This window comes from Talpa europaea (genome assembly GCF_964194135.1).
Source record: "Talpa europaea genome assembly, chromosome: 7".
In the NCBI taxonomy this organism is placed as follows: domain Eukaryota; kingdom Metazoa; phylum Chordata; class Mammalia; order Eulipotyphla; family Talpidae; genus Talpa; species Talpa europaea.
Genome location: NC_140074.1, coordinates 83,576,165 through 83,601,800, shown reverse-complemented (window position 1 = coordinate 83,601,800; position 25,636 = coordinate 83,576,165). Strand labels below are relative to the sequence as shown.

Genomic DNA, 25,636 nt, shown 5'->3' with positions numbered 1-25,636 from the left:
TAGGTCAGCTTGCTCCCTGGGTCATCCCTACCCTGAGTTTCAATAAATATATAGTGCAATAAGAACACCAGGCTGGGGAGACAGAACTGGCATGCTAGAGAGGGCGTGTTGCAGTGTCTGTGGACTCCTAAGTGTGCACTGTCAAGCATATACACCTAGACTCACGTGCATGCACACAAACCTCCCTCTCAAGCACCCTACACCACACTCTCTCCACCCACCCACCCACCCACTCCTCCACCCATCCATGCATACACACACACACGCATACACACATACACACACACACATATATACACGTTTTCTTTGACACAAGATCGAGCACACTCACACCGTCCTTATACACATTGACTTATGCCTTTCGCTCAGTGTTTGACTTGGAGCTTGGGGTGTCCACTCCTGGCTCAGAGGAGTAGAAATGGGTGGATGTCCTTGATCCTGGCCAGATGACACTCTGGTCTAGGGGCTAGGCGTGGTTGTGTTGAGCTGGCCACCGAGGCAGTGGGCTGTGGTGTTGCTTTGGGCCCAGGAGGGGAAGGTGTTTAGGCTGAAGATGGGTTGGCTCCAGGTGTTGATGGCCAGTGAGATGACCAGCACGCCGAGGATGTTGAGCAGGAATCCCGTCCGGGCCTGGTGTGTGGAAGAATCAGTTTGACTGAGCAGGTCAACACCGTATCTCAAGTGTTAGGGGGTGCTCAGGAGCTCTCTCGTGAGTAACCCTCTGGGAAGTCTTCTCTGGGGTCTACCCAGCAGCACCAGGCAATGCCTCTGCCCCCTCTACTCCCAGTGCTAACAGGGGAAGAGACGCTTTTTGCGAGCTTCCGGGGTGCTGGGCCTTGTTCTCGTTTAGTCCATCCCTGGTGCCTGGCACCTTCCTTAAATTCTTCCCTAAATTCTCATAGCCCGACCTGAATTTGCTCCACCCAGGGGTGATGTCCCAAGCTCCCCTCTGCCCCCCGGAGTTGAGAAGGGTCCACTCTAAAATTCAGAACCTTAGCGACATTAAGCTACGTTGTGGTCCACCAAGGTGGACAGTCAGAGCAGGAAGGGGTGCCGAGACATCCAGGCCTTTCTGCCACTCACCATATCAGACACTTTGAGGCCTCCGAAAGAGAAGACGATGGCATTGGGCGGGGTGGCCACGGGGAGCATAAAGGCCAGGGAGGCCGCCAGAGTGCAGGGGAGCATGACGTAGAGAGGATGGAGGCAGATGGCCTGAGCCTGGAGGAGGAACAGCAGCAGAGCTGGTCTTAGTCCCCATTTCAGAGGGAAAGGCATGGTCCCCATTGTCCTGCCCCACTCTCTGATGGACAATCTCCCCAAAACACATTCGTCCACACTCTGGCCATGATCCCACCACCCTGCAATAAAGCACTGGGTGACCTGGGAAGGGCCCCTTGACCTCTCTGGAGGGGGATGAGTGTGCGGCCCTGCCCTGCGGGGCGTGGATAGGGGAGGGGCCCATAAAACGGATCTCAAAGAGGTTCGGGGGTGTCATCAAAGGCTGCGGGAACGCGCTTGGGGAGGAAGGGGCTGGGGACGCTCTGGGGAGCAATTTCACCTTGTCACCTCAGGAATGACCAGAACAGGGGCTGGGCAGGGGAGAGGGTGAGGCTACCAGTGAGCTCCATCAGGATACCCAAGGGGTGATGTCACCAGGGATGAGGTGAGTAAGAGGCCAGAGGTCCAGAGGGCCCAGAGCAGCCCTCAGCTGAGGGGGGGGGGGGAGCCCAAGGGTCCTTTCCAGGAAAGGAGAGGAGATATACTCCGCTCTGAAGGTGGGCCCTTGGGTGGGGGTAAGCAGGGGGGCTGCCTTGAGGATTGTGTCACAGGGCCAGCTCACCATGGAGGCCAGGATGGGCAGGAAGAGTGTGGTGGTGGCCACGTTGCTGGTGCACTCAGTGAAGGTGGCAATGAGGAGGGAGAGAATGAAGGCAATGGCAGGATGCGGAATATTCTGCAGCGGGGTTAGCTTGTCCCCCAGCCACTTTGATAGACCTGATTCCTGTGGACAGAGGAGGATAGTGAGGGAGAGGCTGGGCTACTTGGGGCCCCGAGTCTCCAGCTGGGGCTCTGGGAGGATTCTGTTCCTGCCCACTGTTCTTTACACTCCAAAGTAGCTTGGGAAGGAAGATAAGACCCAGCAAGAACCAAGGGTCCCCTTCCTGGTCCTGAAGAACAGCTGAATGTGGGGAGAAGGGTCAGCTGAGAAACTAGGAGAAGGGTCAGAGTCTTTGGGGAACCTGGGGCTCGAAGCGAGTAAAGATTTTTGTCCATTTACTCCTGCTCTCCTGACCTCTCTCAGGAAGTCCCTGGACAGCCTTAGCCTTCTCCTTATCCCCTCTAGCTTGGTAGGTTGGGGCAGAAGGGACCTTGATCCTGGCAAGGAGGGAAAGAGACTGAGAAAAGTCTCACAGGAAGACAATCCATAGGGTGGGAAGAGCTCCAAGGTCTTGCCCTGCCCAGTCTGGAACCCTGGACTGAGCTCCAAGCAGCTGGGACTTTATCTCATGCAATGCTGCCCTGCCCACCCAGTACCCAGAATAGTGCTTGGCATAGCTGGTATGCTTGATGGCTGAACTGATTGCTGACCCAGGAGTCTCAGGCACCAATACCTGACCCCAGGAATCTGTCTTCTTCTCTCTACAGTGTATGAACTCAGCTAGAACTGAGCCCCTGGGTTGCAGGCTCAGGGATTTCCCTCTCGGAGGCTCTGGGGAATAATGCCCTGGTCCCCAGAACCTGCTTGGTGTGATCATGGCACCCCCTGGTGGCCACAGCAGACACGTTGTGTCCACCCAACCACAGCTAACTCGGGTGCTAAAGTTATTTGCATTTTCTGGTTCTCCGTGTGTGAGAGGGCAGTGGGTGGGTGGTTGTCCCCTGCGAACAGTTCCTTCCCACCCGAGAAAATTGCCTCCTTTTGGCTTTGAGAACTCCACTAGGAAGAAGTCTCTGGTTTGTGTTTTTTCCCCTTCTCTCCAAAGGCTACAAAAGGCTCTCCCCACCAGGGGGTTCTTAAGTTGGGATCAGGTCTCCCCTCTGTAGAATAGAAGCAGAGGCCCCCTTTTCCTGCCACAGTGCCTTCCTCAAACAGCTGGAGAGGGGCAGGGGTCTCTCACCTCACTGCCCTTGGCCAGGGCAAAGCCACCACCCAACAGGAACACGATATTCCAGGGCATCTTCTCATTTACTGTCTTCCAGTCCAGGAGAGCAGGAGGGGCCTTCAGTTTCCCTGGTTTTCCTACTCCCCAAGAACAGAAGGATGGATCACCAAGAGCCAGCAGGCTTACTTCCCTCTGCTTGGGCTTCTCTGTACAGGTCCCTACAAGAGCTTAATGCCTGCAGAAGGGAGACCCTCAGTTCTGCAAACCTCTCAGCAACTCTGTCCCCGAGTCCCTGTGCCCCCAAGTGACCTCAATCTCTCTGGACTCTGGCTCCTCCTGTCAAGTGTGGTCAAAGGCAGTTTTCATGCTGGAAGGCAGGGGTTACCTGAAAACTCTTCCCTGTACCAGTCCAGGTGCTTACCTGGAACTTCGGTTAACCCTGGGATCTTGGAGGGCACGATGAAAAAAATTATGCTGATGAAGATGGCCACTGTCCCATCGGACACCATGCTGTGGGTGGGCAGATTGGGTAGGCTTAGTGGCCCTGGGTGGCCTGGGGTCACAGGGTGGAGCGGTGATGGAGAGGGGCCCCTCCCATGCCAACCTCTCCTGGAAAGTTCCCCCGCCAAGCCTTACCGCCCATCTACTCCCTTCCCACCTCCCTTAACCAGGAGAACTCCAAAAGTATTCCTTCTCACCCTAGAATGCTTACCTTTGCCCATTTTCTTTGGAAAAAGCCAGGTTGCCCCAGCCAGTGAAAAAGCCGGGCTCCCGAGTGAACCAGAGCACCACCAGGAGGACAAAGAGGACGCTGACAGCCTTTTCTGCAAAGGTCATGGGGCCCAGCCGCTTGTGTTCTGTTTTGATGACTCGGTAGGCTGCTTGCTCTTGCTCCCGTGCCTGTCCCCCAATGCCAAAATTCTTCCGGAAGCTGCAGGCAGAGGGCCAGGGGCAGCTCATGAGGGCCGCACACCAGGCAGGGGAGCAAGGAGCTCTGAGTGCCTGTGATAAACAAACTGAGGTCTGCAGAAGCCACCTCAGGGTTGCTACACTAAAGCCCTGGATCTTCCCAAGGTTCTAGAATAAGAGCAGAAGTCTCTCAGAGGGTTGTGGCTCTTATTTGGCAGATGCAAGACTGGGGTTAGGGGGAGCTGGGTTTCCCATGCTTGGCTCTGCTCCACCTGCCCCACTGACCCTGTTGTGCCAAGGGTTGTGTTGAGCCTTCTCTTGTACAGAGTGACAACCTAGCGGCCCGAACCCCATGCCTCCTTCTGATCTTGATTCATCACTCCCCTCTCCCCACAACTCTCCAGGAAACCCTGCTTTTGGGCATCTCCTGCAATATCAGCCCTACCCACATCATTCTTGGAGGCACAGGAGTCTCCTGTCTTCATCTGTGTGCCACTTGCTTAGCTCATGTTGACATTTAACTTTTCACTCAGGCAAATCTCAACTACCCTGCTGGATTGTGAACTCCTCAAGGGTAAAGATCACGCTTCACACATCTTTGAATCCTTCATGGTGCCTGGCTCTGTGTTGTCTCACCTTGTACCAGCTCCCAAACTCAATCCAGCCTCTTCACACCCACCTAAGAGATTTTTCCAAAGTATAGTAACAATGCTTAAAAATGTTCAATGGAGGCCCACTGCCTGGGCAGGAAGGGCAAATAACAACTCATCCCACAATACCACACAGGCCACAATTCCTGGCCTGGACTCACATCAGACATCACTAATCAATCCCAAACTCAATTCCAACTGAACCCTAGCAAGCTCTCAAAATATTTTCAACTCAGAGCTCTAGTGATTACCAGTAATCCAGTGTTGAAAGTAGAAATAAAACCTGTTTACTACTGTTGGCCCTGATAATTTTTATGCGGCACACAAGCTCACAATCTTCCCCTGATTGTGTCTCTCACTTCATCTCTGGACACTCCTTTTTGCTATTTATGTTTCAACCACACGGAACTGGAGTCTCCTAATACACCATGCTGTTTTTTGCATTTTTTTTGCCTTTGTACAAGATGTTCCTGCTGTCTGGAATACTTTGACCCCACGCTCTCTCTACCTGGCTAATTTTTAGTTTGAGTAAAGTCAGTTCTACCATCATCTCCTCTAGGGACCTTCTGGAATCCTTGTTCCCGCAGGCTATGTTCCTACAGGACCTCTGCCATGGCCCCCATCAGATCATAACCTGCCAAATGGTGAGCTCCAAGGACAGGGATTGAATATAACAGGTGATTTTGTAACTAACTACCTCAGCGAGTGTACCTTAAGCCAAGGACTGTGAAGCATCACGGGATGGGACCTGGTCCAAGCATCAGGAGACCTGGTTTTCAACCCCAGCACTGACAAACGTACTTGTGTAGTGCACCTTCACTGTCATCTTCTCAGATGCCAACATTTTCTCAAGTGGAGAAAATGGAGTAAGACTTCACTGGGGCAGTGGTTAAATTCTTTTCCGCAATGGTTACCTGGAGTAGCCAACTTGACCCAACTAGAAGATTCCAGAGCATAAGGGCAGGCTCCTAGGCTTTTCTCACCCACTTCTCCACTTACTTGAACCCCAGGAAGATGATCTGTAGCCATAGCCAGGAAAACAGCAACAAGATGAGCATGGTGGGGAAGGCAAAACCGAACCAGGAGGCAAAATTCACCACGTTCCCATTTTCGGGGAAGATCCTGAAATGGGATGAGGCTGCTGCATGACAAGCCCATTCCCGCCTCTCCCACCCCCTAAGCCCCCCCATTCCCTGAGGGTGTATATCCCCAGCCCCTGCCACTCACGAGTTGATCTGTCCTTGCAGCACCAGGTTGGGTGTGGTACCAGTCAGTGTGGCGATGCCCCCGATGCTGGCTGAGTAGCACACACACAGGCTCATGCCCTGGGTAAAGCGGAGCTGCTCCTTGGTTTGGCTGATGGTTGTCACCGAAGGAGCAGGTGGGATGGGTGTAGGAGCAGGTAGGGCTGGGTGGGCCTGGCCATTGTCTGGGAACGAGAGAGAGCTCAGGTGGGGAGCATGGCTGGAGCTTCTTGGCTCCTGGCTCCGTGTCAGTGAGGAGCCCTAGGCCAGGGGGTGGCACAGATTGCCTCTAGATCTGCCCCAGCATTCACCGGGGGGATGACTCACTGAAGGTAGGATGAGCCTCAGATCCCATCTGGCCCAACATCTCCATCTTGAGAGGGAAAATGAGGCACAGAGAAGGGAAGAATCTTAACCAAACCACACAGGAATAATGGAGCTGGAAATCCTGAAGGTCCACCCAGATTCCAGCTCTCTGCTTGCCAGGGTGTCCTGGGGATTAAAGCCAGGAAAGTGCTGGGCAATTCAGGACAAATCTGTCCCTGGACTTCTTGCCTCCCTTTCTCTCCTTAGAGGCTCCATGATGACTACTCCTATGATGACTATCTCTGCAGACCCCCAAGGGCCAAGAACCAAAGTGGGGTCTGGCCTCACCAAGCTGGGCCTCTTCCTTCTTCTGGCAACTTGGTTCCTGGAGTTCGAAGGTGGGGTTGTCACTGCCCTCCTCCACATCCATCTCCTTGCCCGTGGGTGCCTTGTGCAGCTGCTCCAGGACAGCATGTGCGATGGGCACCATCATGGCTGTGGTGGCTGTGTTGCTGATCCACATGGACAGGAAGGCCGTGACCAACATGAAGCCTAGGATCAGCCTAGAGACAGACAAATGGACACACTGGCATTCTGGCATCCCCTCAGGGACTGGATTCCCCAAATGCCACACTGTCCCAGCTTCTGCAGGCCTGGTTTGTGGGCACTCACAGGGCAGGCCGCACCCCCACGATGAGGAGCACGTTGAGGGCGATTCGTTTGTGCAGATTCCAGTGCTCAACTGCGATGGCCACCAGCAGGCCCCCGATGAACAAGATGTTAGTGTCCTTGAGGTACTCAATGCAGACCTGGTGGGCAGGGATGGCTGAGAGGCAGGAAGACCCTGGGATTCCCACTATGCCCCTGGGCTTATGGAGCTCACTGACATTCCCACAAAGAGGTTGCCCCCCTGGGTTCTTGGAACCAAATGGAAATGGTCTTTGGATTACCTGCAATTCAATATTAATCAAGCTCCTCTCTGCCAAACTCATTTTCTCTTCCCTTGGGAATGACTGGGAAACAATCTATCCTGACTCCACTCATGTTTCTAGCCATGGACTGGGAGATCAAGAATTTAGCTGCTTCTAGAAGCTAGAGTGTAGCCTCATCACCATCCTGGAACTTGCCCCTGATTGACTGAATCAGAAACTCTGGGCAGGCATAGCACTCCATGTTTTAAGTAGCCCTCTAGGAGATCCTGATGCACCCCTCCACTAACACCCCCCACTTCATCTTCTAGATGTCTCCTCCCCCAGGGTTCTCTGACCTGCCAGTGGGAGGCAGGGACCCTCTTCCCTATACTCTCCCTGTGACGAGCTTCTTTGGTTACCAGCATTCTAGGGTAGACCCCTTCTGCCCCTGGACCCCCTTTTTCCTGTGGACGAGAAAGCTTACCTCGGAGGCATCCATGATCCCCATCATGGGGAACAGGACGAGGGGGAGGAAAGCAGTGACGGCCAGGGGGAGGGCCTCGGTGCACCAGAAGAGCGCCATGACGATGATGCTGTAGCCGCAGTAGGCTTCCTGCGGAGGGGAGGGGCAGCAGAGCCATGGGGAGGGGCAGGGCCGAATCCCAGAGTCGCATTATCTCCTGCCCCCCAGAGAAAACAGTCCATTGTGACAGTGTGGGGAGCCTCTAAAAGCCAGCCTTGAGCCCCAGGCCCAGGGACCCTGGAGGAAGGGCACGGAAACCCTCCGCCAGGAGGGCTCTTCTGGCAGGGGCACTGCCCACTCTGTCTGCTGAAGGAAGGGCTGCAAGTTGGGACAATGGGGGCTGGGAAGTCCCAACCACCCTGTCCCTCTCCTCCTCTCCCCCTGGAATGGACTAAGCTCACTCCTTAGGGCCTCTTGCTCTTTGTACCCTAAAACTTGGGGAGGGTCCCTTACAGGTGACCTGTTTATAGAGCTGTTTATAGAGCAACTTTTAGGAACTGGTGTTTTTGTGTTGTGCAAGAAATGCCAACAGCCATTAATTGATAATCCCACTGTTATAGATGAGCTCAGAGCAGGTAAGTGGCTCAAGGTCACAGAAGTAGAGAGTGGCAGGGCCAGGATGGACCCCACATGAGGGGTCTGGCTGCCTAGCTCCGAGGACCTTCCCTCCACAGCCTAGGGAGCTGCAAGCAGGTCTGCTGTGCCATGAGGTCAGTCTCACTTCCTTTTCATCAAACTTCTACCACCGCTCCTCACCTTGGACAATACCTCCTGGGCCCCAGGGTGGGGCCACCTTGATCCTTGACCAGAGACCCACCCCTTTTTTTTCTCCTCCCCCTCTCTCAGGAGCAGGAAGCTGATTCTGCTGAAGCTGCTGTTTCCTCAACCACTTCCCCACCTGCAATGGTTGAATAGCCAGTTACTCATCTTCCCTCTGGCCTAAGGGCAGGCAACCTCTCCTGGACCCCGTGTCCAGCCACCCTGAATTCTCTAGCCAGAGACAAGGAGGGGGCTGTGGCCGAGGGTCACCCTGCTGATCCAAGAAGAAAGCTTGGTGAATAAGAACAATGAAGTGTCCCAGGAAGAGGCTATGCCAGGCATTGTGCTCCAGGCTGTTCAAGTGTTTTTAAATGGCACTTAGTTGCTCTGTGGGTAATGACTGTTGTTCTCATCTTCCAGGTGATGAATCAAAGGTGCAAATAAATGAATTATCTCAACATCACACAAACAGTAAGTGAAGAAGCCAAGCCTTCTGGTTCTTTGAGTCCCCCTTTTACCTTCTGCCCTGAGTTCCATTCTTCATGGCTGAAGGGTGTCCCCCAGCCTCAGGCCTGATTGCACAGGGGTGTGTGCAAGGGGTGAGTTGGGGCTGTGAATCCAAACAGAACTAATCTTCTCTGGGGACTATCTTTGGGCAAGTTTCTTCACTTCTGAGAGCCCATTTCCACTTTCCAAAGGGAGCTATTAATATGCCTGCCCCTGTGGGTGTTCTGGTGTGACATCTATGGCTCTCCTCCCCTTTACAGCTTCCCTGCGTCCCTCTCTTGTCTGTCTGTCTGCCTCTGGATCAAAAACCAAAACTGGGTTCAGAGTTCCATTCAGAAGTCATCCTGGTGGTTCTGGTCTCTGCCTTGGTGGCTCTGGTCTCTGCCCAACACATCCTGCGGGTCAGCATGCCCCATGGCTGCATAACTCACTGACCTGTTTTTTCTGGGCCATGGGGTTCTTAATTGGGGTGTGGAATTCCAAGGATTCATGGTTAGATAGGAAAATGACTTCATCTTTTTACTAGCAACTAACCAAGGCTATGAACAGAGGCAATGAACCATACCACTATTAGCAGTGATTTTATCACAGATATTCAATCGTGGCTCTCGGCTCTCAGATAACTGCCCAGAACAGTTGCCGTTATCTCAAACAGTATCTCGAAATATTGTTTACATCCACCACAATTTTGACATGTTATATCAACATGATCTTATTTGAAGCATTAATAAAGAAGCACCTGTATTCTGAATTGCCGCTTTTTGTTATGCCTGTTTAACTGTATTTCAAAATAATGGGTTTCCTTTGTGATCCTAAGCATTTTATTTTGTGCATCCAAGAAGGGCCTACAGTCTACCAGGCTTGGAAAGGGTGTTAGAGTCCCTGCTTCAGGCAAAGGGAAAGAAATCAAGTACCTAACACACTACTGCGATTTCCCTGAATTGCTTTGGGAATTTTCTAAACTTCCCGTGTGGAATTTGTCTCTGGTAGGAGCAGGGGTCTCCACAAGCCCCAGCAGTGCAGGTGTGAGCCAGAGTGGAGAATTTACAGCGGTCAGGCACAGCCAGGTGGGTGCTTCACACACCTCCTCTCTCATTCCATCCTTGCGCTCTGTATCTTGGTATCTGTTTCTCGTTGCAACTGAGAGGTGAGGGAAATGAGACTCAGTGAAGTCTGGCGTTGCCTGTTGATATTTGCTGGTTGAAACTTAAAGGGTATGGGTTCGAGGTTGGGATGCGGTCTACGTTTAAGGCCACCCCCCCCCACCCCGCCCAGGTCACTCCCTGAGGGCAGAGCCCTAGGAATCCTTTCCTCTTTGGTCCCAAAATATGTCCAATTCCAGTATCCCCTGCTCTAGAAGCGGGGACCTGGGGATCGGACTTATCCCCCTGGCCAACTTAGTACCTTCTGCCTTGCAGACCAGCTCTGCAGAACTTGGGCTGCCTAAGCCCAGCTGGTGCCTACAGCAGGTCACCCAACTGGCAGCCCACCAGGGCTGGTGCACCACACAACCCCATGTGAGGTTCACCACGCGTTTGTGCAGGGTGCAGCCTGCGCTCTATCCAGGTAGTGTCTCCCACAGCTCAGAAACTGGCAGGAGATGGGCCTCCCTGGGGGCCAGGTGGTTGAGCACCGCACTGTGAAGCTGTCCGCAGCCTCTGCAGCGTGATTTCGATCCTGGCCAGCTGGTGAGAATCCCACATGGCACGGCAGACCTCTCCTGTCTCACCTGCTGCTCCCCTCAGCAGTGTATTTCTTCAGTCTGCCTGCTCTGCTCCCTGCTCTGTCTCTGGTGAATCCTCTCACCCTCCCACGCATCTGGCCTGCACCCTGGTTCTTGTATAAAAATAAAAATAGGGCCTCCCCGGTGGCGCAGCGGTTGAGCGCTGGGCTGCGAAGCTGCCCGCAGCCTCTGCAGCGCCGGTTCGATCCCCGGCTGCTCCCCGGCCACCGGAGGAGGGTCCCATATGGCGCGCAGACCTCTCCTGCTGCCCGCTGCTCCCCTCAGCAGTGTACTTCAGTCCTTCTGCCTGCTCTGCTCCCCACTCTGGCTCTGGTGAATTCTCTCACCCTCCCGCGCTTCTGACTGTGCCCAGTGCTTGTATGTTATAAATAAATAAATAAATCTTAAAAAAAAAAAAAACTCTTAAAAAAATAAATAAATCTTTAAAAAAAAAAGAGAGAAACTGGCAGGAGAGTTTTCCCTGGGGGCCAATGCTGTTTGTGCATTTTTTCCCTCTATCACTCCTTCCCCAGGCTGAAAGGCTAGTTGCTCCCCAGCTCTGTTTCTCGGCTATAGAATTTATTCTTTTCTTGGTGTCTGTTTATGGGAGCCCTTCTGAGGACGGGGGTCTTGTCTCTTCCATCTCCACGTCTCTAGACCCTTGCTCTTTTGCTGTGGTGTGGCCAGGGTGTGTAAATTCTCCTTTCCCACTTGTACCACCCCCACCTCCTCCTCCCTGCCCCAGGGAGTCGCCTTGTTCAGATCCCTATTCCTCCTCATCCTTGGTGCAATCCAGGATATTGGGAGTCCCTTGGGGGCAGTCACCGAGCCTCCCACCTGTCTAGCTGACAAATAATCTTTCTGGGCCAGGCATCTATTCCTGCTGTTTCCATGCCCCCAATGCTTCCATTTGCTTCTCTCCAGCTCTGAGTCATTAGCCAGGCCCAAGTCCCAACATCTGTCACCAAGACTCCTGCAGAGGCCCCTGTTGACCACACAGCTTTCTCTCTTGCCCCTGAAATCTTTCTCTGCTGCCGCTGGCATGATCTTGAGACACAAATGTGTTTAATCCTCATACCCAACTGCAACACACAGAGACACACTTACCCTTCAAAGTAACAAATACTTTAGGGTTTCCCATCTCTCTTAGGAAAGTTCAGGGCTGGTCTGTGTGCCTTACTGCTCTCTCTGCTCCAGCCACACTGGCCTTTTCCAGTTTCTCAAATACTGTCCTGCCTGTAGCCACAGGGTTTTTGCACCAAATAATCTTCTCTGGATCTCTTTTCCCCCCTCACTTTGCCCAGTTGATGTCTACTCATTCTTGAGATCTCCGTTCAAATATTCCTTTTGTTCTTTTAAAGTTTTATTTTATTTATTTATGCATACAAGAGCTGGGGTGTAGGCCAGAGGTTGGGGGGGGGGTTAGAGGACTCACCAGAGACAGAGTGGGGAGCAGAACAGGGGGATCTACACTGCTGAGGGGAGCAGCGGGCAAGACAGGAGAGGTCTGTTGCGCCATGCGGATAGCTCCCTGACTGGGGATGGAACTCCTGCTGCAGTGGCTCTTGATAGCTTGGTAGTGCTGAGACTCAACTCCCCAAATATTCCTTTTTTAGAGAAACCTCCATGGCTTCCAGGCTGGGGTTTATTTCTATTTTTCCCACTCTAAGCCCCTGTACTTCTTCTGCATAGCACTTGTCAGAGATTATAATCAAACATAGTTTCATGAATGAATGACTTATCTTTGTCATCAGACTATGCTCCAGAGAGCAGGACCCAAGTCTGCTTCTGCTCACCCCATGTAGGCTGCCTGGTTCCTCTACGGAGTTGACAGTGAATGAAAGGGTGAATGAGCTTTTTCACGAAGATGGTGCCGAAAGCAAAGAAGGAAGCCCCTGCCCCTCCCAAAGCCAAGGCCAAGGCAAAAGCTTTGAAGGCCAAGAAAGCAGTGCTGAAAAGCGTCCACGGCCATAAGAAAAAGAAGATCCGCACTTCACCCACCTTTCGGAGGCCCAAGACTTTGCCACTCCAAAGGCAACCCAAATATCCGCGGAAGAGAGCTCCTGGAAGAAACAAGCTTGACCACTATGCCATCAAGTTCCCTCTTACCACTGAGTCAGCCATGAAGAAAACAGAGGACAACAACACACTTGTGTTCATTGTGGATGTCAAGGCCAACAAGCACCAGATCAAACAGGCTGTGAAGAAGCTCTATGACATTGATGTGGCTAAGGTCAATACCCTGATCAGACCTGATGGAGAAAAGAAGGCATATGTTCGACTGGCTCCTGACTATGATGCTTTGGATGTTGCCAACAAAATTGGGATCATCTAAACTGACTCCAGCTGGCTAATTCTAAATACAATATTTTTTAAAGATTTATTGATTGATTGATTGATTTATACATACATACATACAAGCACTGGGTACAGTCAGAAGCGCGGGAGGGTGAGAGAATTCACCAGAGCCAGAGCAGGGAGCAGAACAGGCAGAAGGACCGAAGTACACTGCTGAGGGGAGCAGCGGGCGGCAGGAGAGGTCTGCGCGCCATGTGGGACCCTCCTCCGGTGGCCGGGGGGCAGCCAGGGATTGAACCGGCGCTACAGAGGCCGCGGGCAGCTTCCCAACCCAGCGCTCAATGGCTGTGCCACCGGGAGGCCCATAAATACAATTTCTTACCATAAAAAAAGAAAAGAAAGAAAGAAAAGGTGAATGACTTTGAGGCACTAGGGATAGAGACATGAGTCAGGCCCAATATGGCCCTTGGGGCTCTATGTGGACTGGGCGGGAGGGTGATGGGTGGGTGAGCTGCCCTGCAAGTTCAGCCGCTAACAAAAGAGAGAAACCCTCCTAGGGCTTCCACACCCCAAAACTGGCTGTCTGCTTGCTTCATTACAACTGGGAACACAGGCCAGAGTCAGAAAAGCTGAGTGCCCAGGCTCAGTTTTATTAAGGTGCGTCCTTGGGCAAGTTACTTCACCTCTCTCAGTTTTGGTTATTTATTTATTTATTTTTATTTTTACTTTTTTTTTTGAAAAATTTATTTATTTATTTATACAAGCACTGGGTACAGTCAGAAGCGCAGGAGGGTGAGAGAATTCACCAGAGCCAGAGCGGGGAACAGAACAGGCAGAGTAACGAAATACACTGCTGAGGGGAGCAGCGGGTGAGACAGGAGAGGTCTGTCGCGCCAGGTGGGACCCTCGCCGGGAACCTGTGCTGCAGAGGCTGCGGGCAGCTTCACAGCCCAGCACTCAACCACTGCGCCACCAGGGGAGGCCCTTTATTTATTTTTGAAGATTTATTTATTCCTACAAGAACTGGGGTGCAGGCCAGAGATGCGGGTGGTGAGAGGATTCCCAAGATACAGAGTGGGGAGCAGAACAGGCAGATTGAATGAAATACACTGTTGAGGGGAGCAGCAGGTGAGTGAGGAGAGGTCTGCTGCACTATGTGGGCCATCTCCCTGGCTGGGGATTGAACCCATGCTGCGATGGTTGTGGACAGCTTCATTGTTGCGTCTTAACCCCTTGCACCACCAGGGAAGCCCAGTTTTAGTTATTTATTTATTTAGGTAAGTGATACTGAGCATGTCCAACTATACAGAGTATCTCCTTTATGCAGTTTATCTACAAGTGAAAATAAGAGCAACACCGATCTTATTGGGTTATTATAAGAATGAAGGATGTGAGTATGTAGGTCTAAGCCTAAAGGGACTGTCGATGGTCAGATTGGCACTGGGAGAGAAATGTGCTCCTGAGTTACTAGAGAGCCAGGGTGCTTCCAGGGTTCAAATGGAGATGAAGGTGTCAGGGAATCCAGGGCAGACTCTGGACCCTGGGTGTGGACAAGGTATGGGACCTGCGGGCATGTGGCCTTTACCCGTTACAGACAGCAGCAAACATGCCCTTGGTATCTGAGATGTGACACTCATTCCTCCTGGTGATTGAAGGTTAACCCAGAGCTGGGGATGAGCTGGTACACAGCAGGCCACTCCCACTGCCCCTCTGCCCCTGGCAAGTAGAGGTGCTACTGGCAGTGAGCACTCCTGGGTCTGGGGAGTGAGAGGAGGCACAAAGTGGCAGCCTGCCAAGCACGGCTGTGAAGGAGACCAGAGAAAGGCATTCCAGAGGGCAAGGGCTCTTTCCCTGAGCCCCCCTCCTTCTGGGCTGAGGAAGGAATACTGAGTGGGTACTGAGGGATGAATAGGAGTTCAGTGGGTGGGTAAGTAAGACCTATCAGGGTGAGGGAGTAAGCACAGAGGGAACAGAATGAGGGAGGCATAAAAGAGGAATCTTGGAGGGCTGTAATGCTTGGAAGGAGCCTTGTCTGCCCTGACTGAGATCGAGGACTTCATCCAAAATACAGGGATGGAAAAGGAGGTCCTTGAAGAGTTTTAAGCAGAGACAGTGACGTGGTCGGGGGGCTGGCGTTTTATTAAAAGATTACACTGACGCTGCCTTTGTGATTTTAAAAATATGCTCACTAGGAACTTCCCTGGTGGCGCAGCGGTTGAGCGCTGGGTTGCGAAGCTGCTTGCAGCCTCTGCAGCGCTGGTTCGATCCCCGGCCCTCGGATGAGGGTCCCACATGGCGTGTAGACCTCTCCTGCCGCCCGCTCCTCCCCTCAGCAGTGTATTTTGTCGGTCTGCCTGTTCTGCTCTCTGCTCTCTGCTCTGGCTCTGGTGAATTCTTCTACCCTCCTGCGCTTCTGACTGGACCCAGTGCTTGTACAAATAAATAAACAAATTTTTTTTTTTTTAAAAAAAGGTCACTAGGGGGTTGCAATTGTATGGGGAATATAAAAATAAAATTTATTATTTAAAAAAAAAAAGCTCACTAGTGTTAAAAATACTTAGAAAAGCGGTCTCCCTGGAGGCGCAGGCATTAAATAAAAATACAAATACTTAGAAACATTTGTATCTTTACCCTTTTTTTTGGTTCCAGGAGCCCCTTCGCCAGCCTGATGAAGGCTTCCAACTTCTTAGACTATGTTTTTATTTTTATTTATTTTTTTAAAGATTTATTTATTTATGCATACTAGAGCTGGGGTACAGGCCAGAGATGTGGGGGTGTGAGCATTCACCAGAGACAGAGTGGGGAATAGAACAGGCAGACTGACTGAAATACACTGCTGAGGGGAGCAGCGGGTGAGACAGGAGAGGTCTGCCTCATCACGTGGTTCAGCTCCCTGGACGGCCGGGGATCGAACTCGTGCTGCAGAGGCTGAGGATTGCTTCACAGTGCGGTGCTCAACCCCTTGTGCCACCAGGGAGGCCCTAGACTATGTTTTTAAATTCATTAAATAATGTAGGATTACCAAGGAAACCAATGTTATGGAAATGATATTAAAAAATAGATAAGATGGTGATATATGGGATCCTTTGTTAACTAATAAGGCCTTCAGTGACTGACAGCAACTGTAATTTCAAAGTCATGATTCACGTAAACAATCTTTCAAGGTACCTGCACCAGCTCTAATGCGATAGGAAAATATCTGTGGTCTCTAGGGTGGCAGTTTCAAAGGGATCGTTAATATGATTGTGGTTTGTGGTCCACATTCGGAACGGAAGGAAACGCTAAATTTTCTGTAAAGGTTATTGACAAGAAAATGCAATTTTTTTCCATTCAAGTTCACAGACCCCCCAAGGATGAGGAGTCCTTGCTGGGGAAGGACGAACATCACACCGGCCACTGAGATTTTCCTCTGGACAGACCTCTGTCTGGGTTCCCTCTTTTGTGGAATTTTGCACGATGTGCCTGTATCACCTGATTAAATAAATAAATCCTCTAAAGATGAAAATAAGGAGCTTGTTCCTGCTATCGTGTGGTGGGTGGATTGGAAGACAGGCAGGGAGGCCGGGAGGCATGCCGGGTGTCCAGCTGGGCAAGCACAGGGGCTGGGAGCAGGGCATGGCCGTGGAGATGGGCAGAGAGATGTGAGACACCTCCAGTGGTGTCTGGAGGGTTTGGGTAATGGCTGAGAGTTGGTTAGTGGAAGTGGAAGGAGGAAAACTTTCAGGGGTCTGTCCCAGGTGTCCAGGTGTCTGACAGTGACCACAAAGAAGGAGCCCCTGAAGGAAGTGCAGACTGACCTGGGGTGGGGGTTTCCTTTCCAGGAATAATATGCTGATGCCAAATGCAAAATACCTTTGAAAGACTGCCTATACAAAGGGGACAGCAGTCAGCCCATGTATAAAAATATTCCCACAGGGTCTCCCTGGTGGCGCAAGGGGTTAAGACGCAGCACTATGAAGCTATCCGCAGGCTTTGCAGCAGGGGTTCAATCCCCGGCCTACCAGAGAACAACACACACGGTGCAGCAGACCTCTCCTGACTCGCCTGCTGCTCCCCTCAGCAGTGTATTTCAGTCAATCCACCTGTTCTATTCCCCACTCTGTCTCTGGTGAATCCTCTCACCCCCACACCTCTGGCCTTGTGTGCATAAACAAATACATCTTTAAAAAAAGATAAAAATAATCTCACAATGTCTTTTGCAGTTGACCCGGGAAGCCAAACCACAACCTCTACAACAGTTGGGATTGGTTCAATTGTAACAGGGTGGTCCCCAGGAAAGGGGGAGATTCCACATTCCCTGCCCCACCCAAATGGAGGGTGGAGATGAGCAGAGAGAGAAGAAGCTGCAGAGGAGACTGAGGAAGGAAGCAGGATGGAACCAGAAGGGGACCTGGAGGAGGCGCATGGAACCTAGAGACACGTGAAGAAACTGCGCTTGCCTTTGGTCGTGGACTGGGTGACACAGATGTGGGTGAGACCCGAGGGAAGGTGACAATGGCAGCTTTTATCTTGATGTTGATTTTGCTCTTTTCCTTCCGGGCTTGTCTGGTTGTTTCTGACCCTTTTCTGTGGGTCCCCACTGGAAGATGCTTTAGACTTGTGGCAGGCTTTGGGGCCTTGCTCTGGGCCGATCCCATTTGGATGGACTTTTACCCATGAGGGGACGGGTAACTTTGGGTGCTTCATTTAGAAACTAGACTCTTTGCCTTACCTGTATTGTTTCCTAATTGTATTAAAGTTCCTTCCCATTAAAGTCTCATATGTTTTGTGTTGATGCGGCGGATGGCAGAACCCATTTAGAGCAGGCAGGTTTGGGGGGGATCTGGGGTGCACTTCTCCCTGCCCTGTAACACAATGACTATCAACATTCTTAATTTTTGCCCCCCATTCTCTAGCCCTATTTCCAACTCAGGACCAGCCAGTAAAAGCCAGATACACTCCCCTAACCAGTCACATAAGGTGCCCCGCTTCTGGTGAGCCCACCTCCAGCCTCCCCCATCAGCAACCTCCAGTCAGCCACACCTGAAGCTTTCCCTTTTCCCACCGAAAAGCACTGCCACCCCCAGCCGCCTTTGAGGCTCTGCCATATGCAAGGGATGGTGGCCGACTCCTTGTTATCCTTTGCTTGATCTCATTTGGGTGATTTTTATTTATTTCTGTCTCTTAATGTGAATGCTTTTGTTGCCCCATCTGCTGCTCCAGGAGGCCAAGGGGAAAGGTGTCTGAGTGTCAGAGAAAACAAAAGTGGGGACAAGAGGCCTGACATCATAGTTTAGCCCCAGACGAGGCCTGTCTGTGTCTACTGAAGGGCAAAACAGCAGACCGGAGCGAGGCACGCAGGTGGGAGCCATGACGCATGGAGCCTTCCCACACTCTTCCCAGGTCTGATCCCCACAGCAGCCTGGGCCTCGCTGCTGAGTGAGAGGCAGGAAACTGCTGTGGAAGATTCTACCTTGCTTTGTCACTCTTTACCTTCACCTGGGCAGGTGCTGATAAGCATGAACAAGATTTGGGAGCAGAGTCCAAGTTGGAAAACCTCTCTCGCTACTCCAGGGATCCTCCCGATTTTGGAGGCTGGCTCCTTCTAATCCTACTCCCAGGCACTCCAGAGGCCAAAATCTGGTCTCCTCAGGTGCTGCTCAAGGCCACACTCAGGGACCACACCCTCTGCCCTGGTGGGGGTCACCAGGCACACCTTGCCTCCTTGCTTGGGCGTGGAGAAGAGGCCAGACATCTACACAGTGCCTGAGGTTAAGTGTGTTTCCAGGAATTTAGACAAGAAGCAGAGTGCAGGGAGCCACTGTGTACTGAGCCCCAGGTGCCAGGCACCCTTTGGACACGGGTTATCTCATTTCATCCCGACTGCAGCCCCTTAGATGTGAGAAGCTTGGAGAGGCTGGGTGAGGTCACACACACCACGCATGTGCTCCTGAGCCCAGGTCAATCTAGATCCCAAATCCCTGTTTGCTCCTTGAACTCTGCCTTCTCAACCAAGAGCCAGGAAATCTCAGAAGATAGAGGTGGATCCTGGAATGGAGGTTCAAACTCCTTGTTCAGTCCTCATGCTCTCAGTGAATCATCTGAGTCCCGTGTTGTCTTTGGGTTTCAGAATAACTTACAGTAAGAATATACTAGTTACACAGACTTTAAGTGCCCATGCACACACACAGTGCTGTTTCTATGGTCTAGGACTGCAGGTGACTCAGCTTAAGAGATTCTGCCTTCTGTTCTTCCTGTAAATACGATATAGATTTCAGCTAAGCCCTGCCCTGGCAAACTTTATCCCACCAGGAGACTGTTTTTACAGATAGTTCTGTTGGGGTCTGGAAGGTATTTGTGTTTTCTAAATTACTGGCTTTTTAACCTCTGGGCAAGCACTTACCCCTCACTGCCCTATAAAGCCCAATTCAAATGCCTCTTGCTTCAATTCTCCCTCCTCTGAGCTCCAGCGCCTTTTGGCTATACCTTTGCATATATACTTGGTGTCCTGCACTGAATACAGAATGTCTGTATTCCTTTTGTAACCCCCAACTCAGATAAAGTTAGCAGGCATCTTGGACTGAAGGACAGTGAAGGATTGGCTGAAGGCTGGGCGGACATGAGGGTAGAGGCTCAAGAGGTGACTCACAAGAGGGGCACCACCCTGCACCCCTGGATAGCCTCAGGCAGAGATCCTGGGACCAAGTTCCAGGCTAGACTTCTGCCTTTTTCTAGTTGGGACTTTAGGCAATTTGCTCGACCACTCTGGGACTCAATTTACACGTCTGTAAAATGGACACAATAATTGTACCTTCACAGTAACTCCGAAGTTATTGTGATAAATAAACACATTAATGCTCTGAGGTGCTTGGCACGATGCCTAGAACATAAAAATACTCACTAAATGGGGCCTCCCCGGTGGCGCAGCGGTTGAGCGCTGGGTTGTGAAGCTGCCCGAGGCCTCTGCGGCGCCGGTTTGATCCCCGGCTGCTCCCCGGCCACCGGAGGAGGGTCCCACATGGCGCGCAGACCTCTCCTGCCGCCCGCTGCTCCCCTCAGCAGTGTACCTCAGTCCTTCTGCCTGCTCTGCTCCCTGCTCTGGCTCTGGTGAATTCTCTCACCCTCCCGCGCTTCTGACTGTACCCAGTGCATGTATAAACAAACAAACAAACAAACAAACAAACAAAATAAATAAATAAATAAATAAATAAATAAAACATGCCTCTATTAAAAAAAAAATACTCACTAAATGTCAACTCTTATATGCACACAGTGTGAGCCTCGCTTGGGATTCATCCTTCCCATTTCAGGGTCCAGGAGCGTGAGGTAAGCAGGGGACTCACTGCAGAAAGAGAGGCTCAGCAGGAATTCAGGATGGGGTCTTATTTGCCCACATCCCTTCATTCATTCATTTGCTAAGTATGTGTTGTTTCCCTGCTTCCCTCATGGACCCTACATTCTGGTATAGGAGTCAGAGGGTAAATAGAAAACCAATAAACACATCATTTCAGACAGTGAAATTTCAGCCCTTTAAATAAAGTAATGGAATTTTGTAATAAAGAGCACCAGGGGCAGTCAGAAGAGGTTTCCCCAAGGAGGTGGATTTAAGCTGAAATCTAAGGAATGAGGATGCTTCTGGAGAATAACATTCCTGGCAGGGGGTTAAGCAGTTTGAGGAACAGAGAGAATGCTGGAGAGGCTGGAGAAGAGTGAACAGAAGTGGGGAACAGAGCAGTCCCCAGGGACAGAACCCCAGGGACTTCTAGTCTAAGAGGTTTAGATTTTATTCTAAGTTGATGGGTGGGGTTTCCAGCAGGGTAGTGATATCATCATCTGTTGTGAAAAGACCATCCTGGTGGTTGGGTGATGACAGTCTTGGGATGGGGAGAGACAGGTAAGAAATCATGGTGACTGGCCAGGGTGGAGGCAGTGAAATGTGGCTCCAATCAGAGAAGGCTTGGGATATCATCAGCAGGACATGCTGATGTGTATGGAAACGAAGGGAAGAGAACACTCTGGAATGGCACTGTGTTGGTAGCTCCAGAAGATAGATGGTGGAACTGCATTTTGATGAGGGAGTCTGTGGGAAGAATCACCTGGAAAGGTGACAGTCGGGGTTTTGTTCGGGATGGCCGGACTGTTGACAAAGAGAACATGCAGAGAACACATAGGGGGAGGCGCCCGGGGGTAGGTAGAGAGGACACATTGGGAGGTTGGGGCTGGGGTTACAGTCTGGGGAGATGCTTTATATAGCCAGAGCCTGCATGGATCCCCTGGGGCAGAGTGAGGATAGGGAGGAGGAGCCAGGACAAGTGGCTGGCCAGAAGGAAAACCAGGAGAGGCTGTCCCCAGAGCCAAAGAAGTAGCTAGACTTGCAAAGGTTGGTGGCACCTGTGACGAATGCTGCTGAGTGGTTGAGGAAGGGGACTTGGATCGGGGTTTGCTACCACGGAAGTTGCCAGGCACTTGATGAGAGTCTGCTTGATGCCTAGAGTCCTGGGACTGGAACTGTCTTCAGAGAGAAAATACATGTGCTGGGTGAACAGTCTTGGGGACTTCTGCTTTCCGAGAGAGCAGGGGCAGGAGGCATGGGTAGAGGGTGTGTGGGAATGAAGAAAAGGGCTTTTTTTAAAAGACGTGAGATATTCTAGCATGTGTCATGCTGATGGGAAATATCAGGCAGAGGGGAAAACTGATGATGCAGGAGGGAGAGGATAATTATAGGAGCAAAGTCCCTCAGAGGGGCTGGTATCTAGGGCCCCAGTGGAGAGACTCGCCTTCACAGATAGGACTGAGGACTCAACTGGTTTGAGGCAGTAACTGGGGGGCAGAGGCAAGCAGCAGGGCTGGGCACAGTGGAAGGAAGACACATGGCACTTCCTCCAGGAGGCCTAGTTTCTGGTCCTGAGTCAGGCTTCCTGTAGCGCTTTGGACAAGTTACTGAATCTTGCTGGACTCTGGTTTCCTGCGGGAGAAATGGAAACCACAGCCCCTGTCTGTCCTCCCTCCTGGCTGAACACACTTGCCCAAACCTGTCTGAAAACTCCCCTGCCTCATCACAAGCACAGATAAGCTACTGGCTTTGACCTGACACGAGGGTCTCTCAAAGGTCAGTCAGGCCTTGTCACTCACAGGTGGCAGGGCCCCTGGCCCTTCACAGTCTAGTTCCTCACCCCTCTGGGACACTGAGGACAAAAAGCCTCCTTCAGTGTCCCTGTCTCTGACCAAGAAAGAAAAGGGTTCATTGAGGGGCATTTCTGGGGTTCTGGGTAGAGCCAGGCCCAGGTCCTGTCTCAGCCTGCAGGAAGCAGCGGTACAGAAGACAGCACAAACTGCAAGCAGACCCCACCCCCACCCTGCATGCATGTGCTGTGTGACCTGTCAGATTTCTACTGCAAAGCTTGAGTCTCACGTCCTCCTCCTGGACAGACACTTCCCAAACCCTCTGCCAATTTTAGAGTCATAATTTTGTGTTCTTTTACTTATAGGAGGTGTTACGGGGTTCGCGGTGGGGAGGGCTTTCTTCTTGATGGATTCCATAGCACTAGCCCAGAGGGTTTGTTAGTGATACGAACTTTATCTTCTCTAAAGTATGCATTGGGAAAAGTCTCCTTCTTAGAGGTCGAGACAGTCACATCCAGAGTGTGGGTAGGTGACCTTGCCTTCCTCTCTAGTGGAGAAAATGCTGCTTTCTGCTTTATAACGACTTGGTCAGCCTCAGCCTGATCATGTCCAGTATCATGGAGCCTCCAGAGACTCACCCGACCGTATATCCTGACAAACATAAAGATGCCCCGTAAGTGTATAATATCCAAGTTCCACAAGACCAGAACTGGCCTAGGGATTTGGGGTAGGTGACTTAACCTCCCCTTCCCCATCTATGAAATGGGACAGCCAGACTGAAATGGAGAGAGTTAGCTGCACAGTGCAGGGCGCAGGGTTGGGGCTCCAGTAACGGGAGCCAAGGGTATAACCCTTGCTGATTGGGGGCAGGGGTGGCAGCAGGCAGCGGCACCTTCCCCTCCATTCAGGGTACAGTGTCTGAGTCCCATTGTCAAGCTCTCGCCCTCCTCTTTGGCAGACTTAGCCCTGGGGATCACAGGTGAGTGCCTTCTTTCTGCTTACACTGCTCCTGAAGATACAAACTGCCTGCGCCCCTTCCATTTGTCTCCGACAGCTAGTCCTGCTCGGCCCCCCTGAGCGAGATCCAAGCCTGGGTGGGCCCGTAGTGTGCAGATCATCCTCATCTGCCTCCACCTGACCTCCAGAACTGACTACTCATCTCCCCAGGCAATTGATTTCAAGTGCACCTGACGTTTGGGCTCCTATTCCTGGTTGCAGAGCAAAAATCTCTTCTAACCTCTTAAACCTCAGCCCTCAGGAGGACCAGGGGGTATGGCCTCACTCCAGGGTTGGAGGGATGAGCAGGTTATGTGCTCCTCAAAATGCCCAACCCTGGCCAGGCAGTCCCTTCCCTGTACCCTTGAAGCTTATTTGTGGTAGTTCTTACCTTGGAGGCCAGGACGATGGGCAGAGGCAGCAGCACAATGGGCAGGATGAGGACAATCAGAGTGGAGCGGTAGGCCCACAGGGGCTGCCAGTAGGTGGCCATGGTGAGAGCTGTGGAGGAGCCACAGCGTCTGGATCCCGGGACCTAGAGGACACGCAGCAGGTAGGCGACCGGCCAGGGCAGGCTTATATAAAGGCTTGAGTGTTAACCATTGACCCACCCTAGCAATCAGAGTGTTTTTGGAGTCCAGAAGGTGAGAGTAAGGAGGAGGGACCTGCAGGAGGTGTAAAGATCAGGAAGACTTAGCAAAGAAAGAGGAGGGCAAGATCAAGGAATAAAAGCTTCAGATTCCTTCATGAAGTTAAGGCCAAAGTTAACTCCTTATGTGCGTGGAGGCTGCTAAGGGCCACAGCAGAACGAGCTGGGGAGGAAGGGACCTGGAAGGCCTACGCTTGGCCTTGATAGGGCCAGACCCTACGCCCTCTAGACAGCCCAGCCTCTCCTCTCTCCTTTCACTCCCCAAAAGCTGGGATCTCAGTTGAGCAGTTTATGCAGGGCATGGGTGTGACAGCCTTGCCTCAGGTATACCCTACCCTCTAGGAGTTTCTAGTCGAGGATGGAGGGCAGGGAAGCTCAACATGTAGTCTGAGCTGGTTACTATTTCATTTACTCTATAACCACACCACAATTAGGTGTTCCCATCTCATTTTACAGGTGGGGAAACTGAGGCTCCCGGCACACAGAGCCAGCCAGAATCCAAACAAGCTTTTTGGGTTTCCTGGCAAGGTCCAAACCAGTGTGAGAGCTCCAGGTAAAAGGGGGGTACTAGGAGTACCAAGCTAGGGTTCCCAGAGAAGGTGGCATGTGAACTAGGACTTGAAAGTCAGTCTGATTTGGTTATAAGATGAAGGGGGACGGATCACAAGCAGAGGGAAGAGTGAGCTAACAAGGCCTGGAGCAGGGGACGGTGTGTTTCTGTATGTATGTGTTGGAGGGGACAGGCGGGGGGTTGGAACTGCCACTTGTCTGTCTAGCCAGAGCCTCCATTTCCTGGTCACCTCCCCACACGGTAGCAGATCAACCACGTTTCTGTTTATTAACAAAGAGTGTGATGTGTGTGCACCCGGATAAAAAGGCAGGGTATCAGGAAGAATGTTTCAGGAAACACACTCAATCTGGGCAAAGATGTGAGACTGTGGAGGAGTGGAGGGAACAGGAGGTTCTGTGTGGTTGGAAAATGGATTTGTAGGGGGCAGGATGGAGAGCAGATACCCACATTTACAGGGTGTACAACAGCAACGGCTTGGGTGTGATGCCAACAAGACTCTCCTGGAGCTAAGAGATACCCAATGCCCTTTGCAGGGTGGGCAGAAAGGTATGGACAGACCCCGGGGGGCAGGACTTGGGGACCAGGCCAACCGGGGGAATAGGGAGGAGCTACAATACTGGTCTGACTGGCCACCCACCCCATGCCTGCTTACAGCTCTGGCCTCTCCACCCCCACACAGTCACCTGCTCGGGGCAAGGTGAAGAAAATCAGGAAGCACAAGGGTAGACAAAGAGTTTCAGACACCCAAGACAATATCCCAGTCTGTCTCACCATAGCGAAGGCCTCTCTCATAGCCTGAGGGCCTGGAGGAACCAAAAGAGAGCCAGGCTGGGCCTCCCCCAGAGGAACAATATCTAGCACTAAGCAATCTGCACCCTGATTTATTCAGCTCTCCACACCAACCTGTGACAAGCCTCAGAGCAGTGAAGTTACTTACTCAGGGTCACAGTGTGTTAGTGGCAGAGAGAGCCCGGATTCATATCCAAGATGTCCATGCTCAGGGCCCAGCCCTCCATGCTCTGGGCCCCTGGGAGGGTGCAGGGATACAACTCAGTGTTTTTAAGTTGATATCTACTCTTTTGCTGAGGACCCCCCCCCACTCCCCCTAGCTTTGTACCCATAGTCCCCTTCAAAGTCGCTTGGGATCCTTGCTGACCCTGGTGTAAATGGGGGGCTATGACAGCCTCCAGAGTCATGCCCCATCAAATCACTGTGTCCCTGAGGCCTTGCAAGAGGCTTCCCCTTGCCCAGCGGTCACAAAGGGCCTCTCAGCCAAGTCTCGGGCAGTTGTCTTGCTTGATTGCCTGCTTCCTTCACTGAAGGCTGCAAATTACTGTCCTTTTTGTCAGGACTCCTTGTGGACCGTGAACAACTGTGGTGG

General features: G+C 51.8%; 2 protein-coding genes across 2 annotated transcripts; one reads left to right on the top strand and one right to left on the bottom strand.

Moving 5' to 3' along the window:
• Positions 1–459: 459 nt before the first annotated feature.
• On the bottom strand, positions 460–23,528 carry SLC13A2 (solute carrier family 13 member 2; the record flags this gene model as incomplete). The annotated part of the gene is made up of 12 exons (XM_084238501.1): positions 460–630; positions 1,084–1,221; positions 1,844–2,005; positions 3,123–3,244; positions 3,529–3,617; positions 3,820–4,038; positions 5,666–5,788; positions 5,894–6,095; positions 6,565–6,779; positions 6,889–7,025; positions 7,612–7,740; positions 23,427–23,528. The coding sequence occupies 12 exons, from the start codon at positions 23,526–23,528 to the stop codon at positions 460–462; spliced, it is 1,809 nt and encodes a 602-aa protein (XP_084094627.1).
• LOC311173414 (large ribosomal subunit protein uL23-like) lies at positions 12,489–12,974 on the top strand (the record flags this gene model as incomplete). Its single annotated transcript, XM_084237356.1, has 1 exon — positions 12,489–12,974. One exon carries the CDS (start codon positions 12,489–12,491, stop codon positions 12,972–12,974), a length of 486 nt encoding a protein of 161 aa, XP_084093482.1.
• Positions 23,529–25,636: the final 2,108 nt, after the last annotated feature.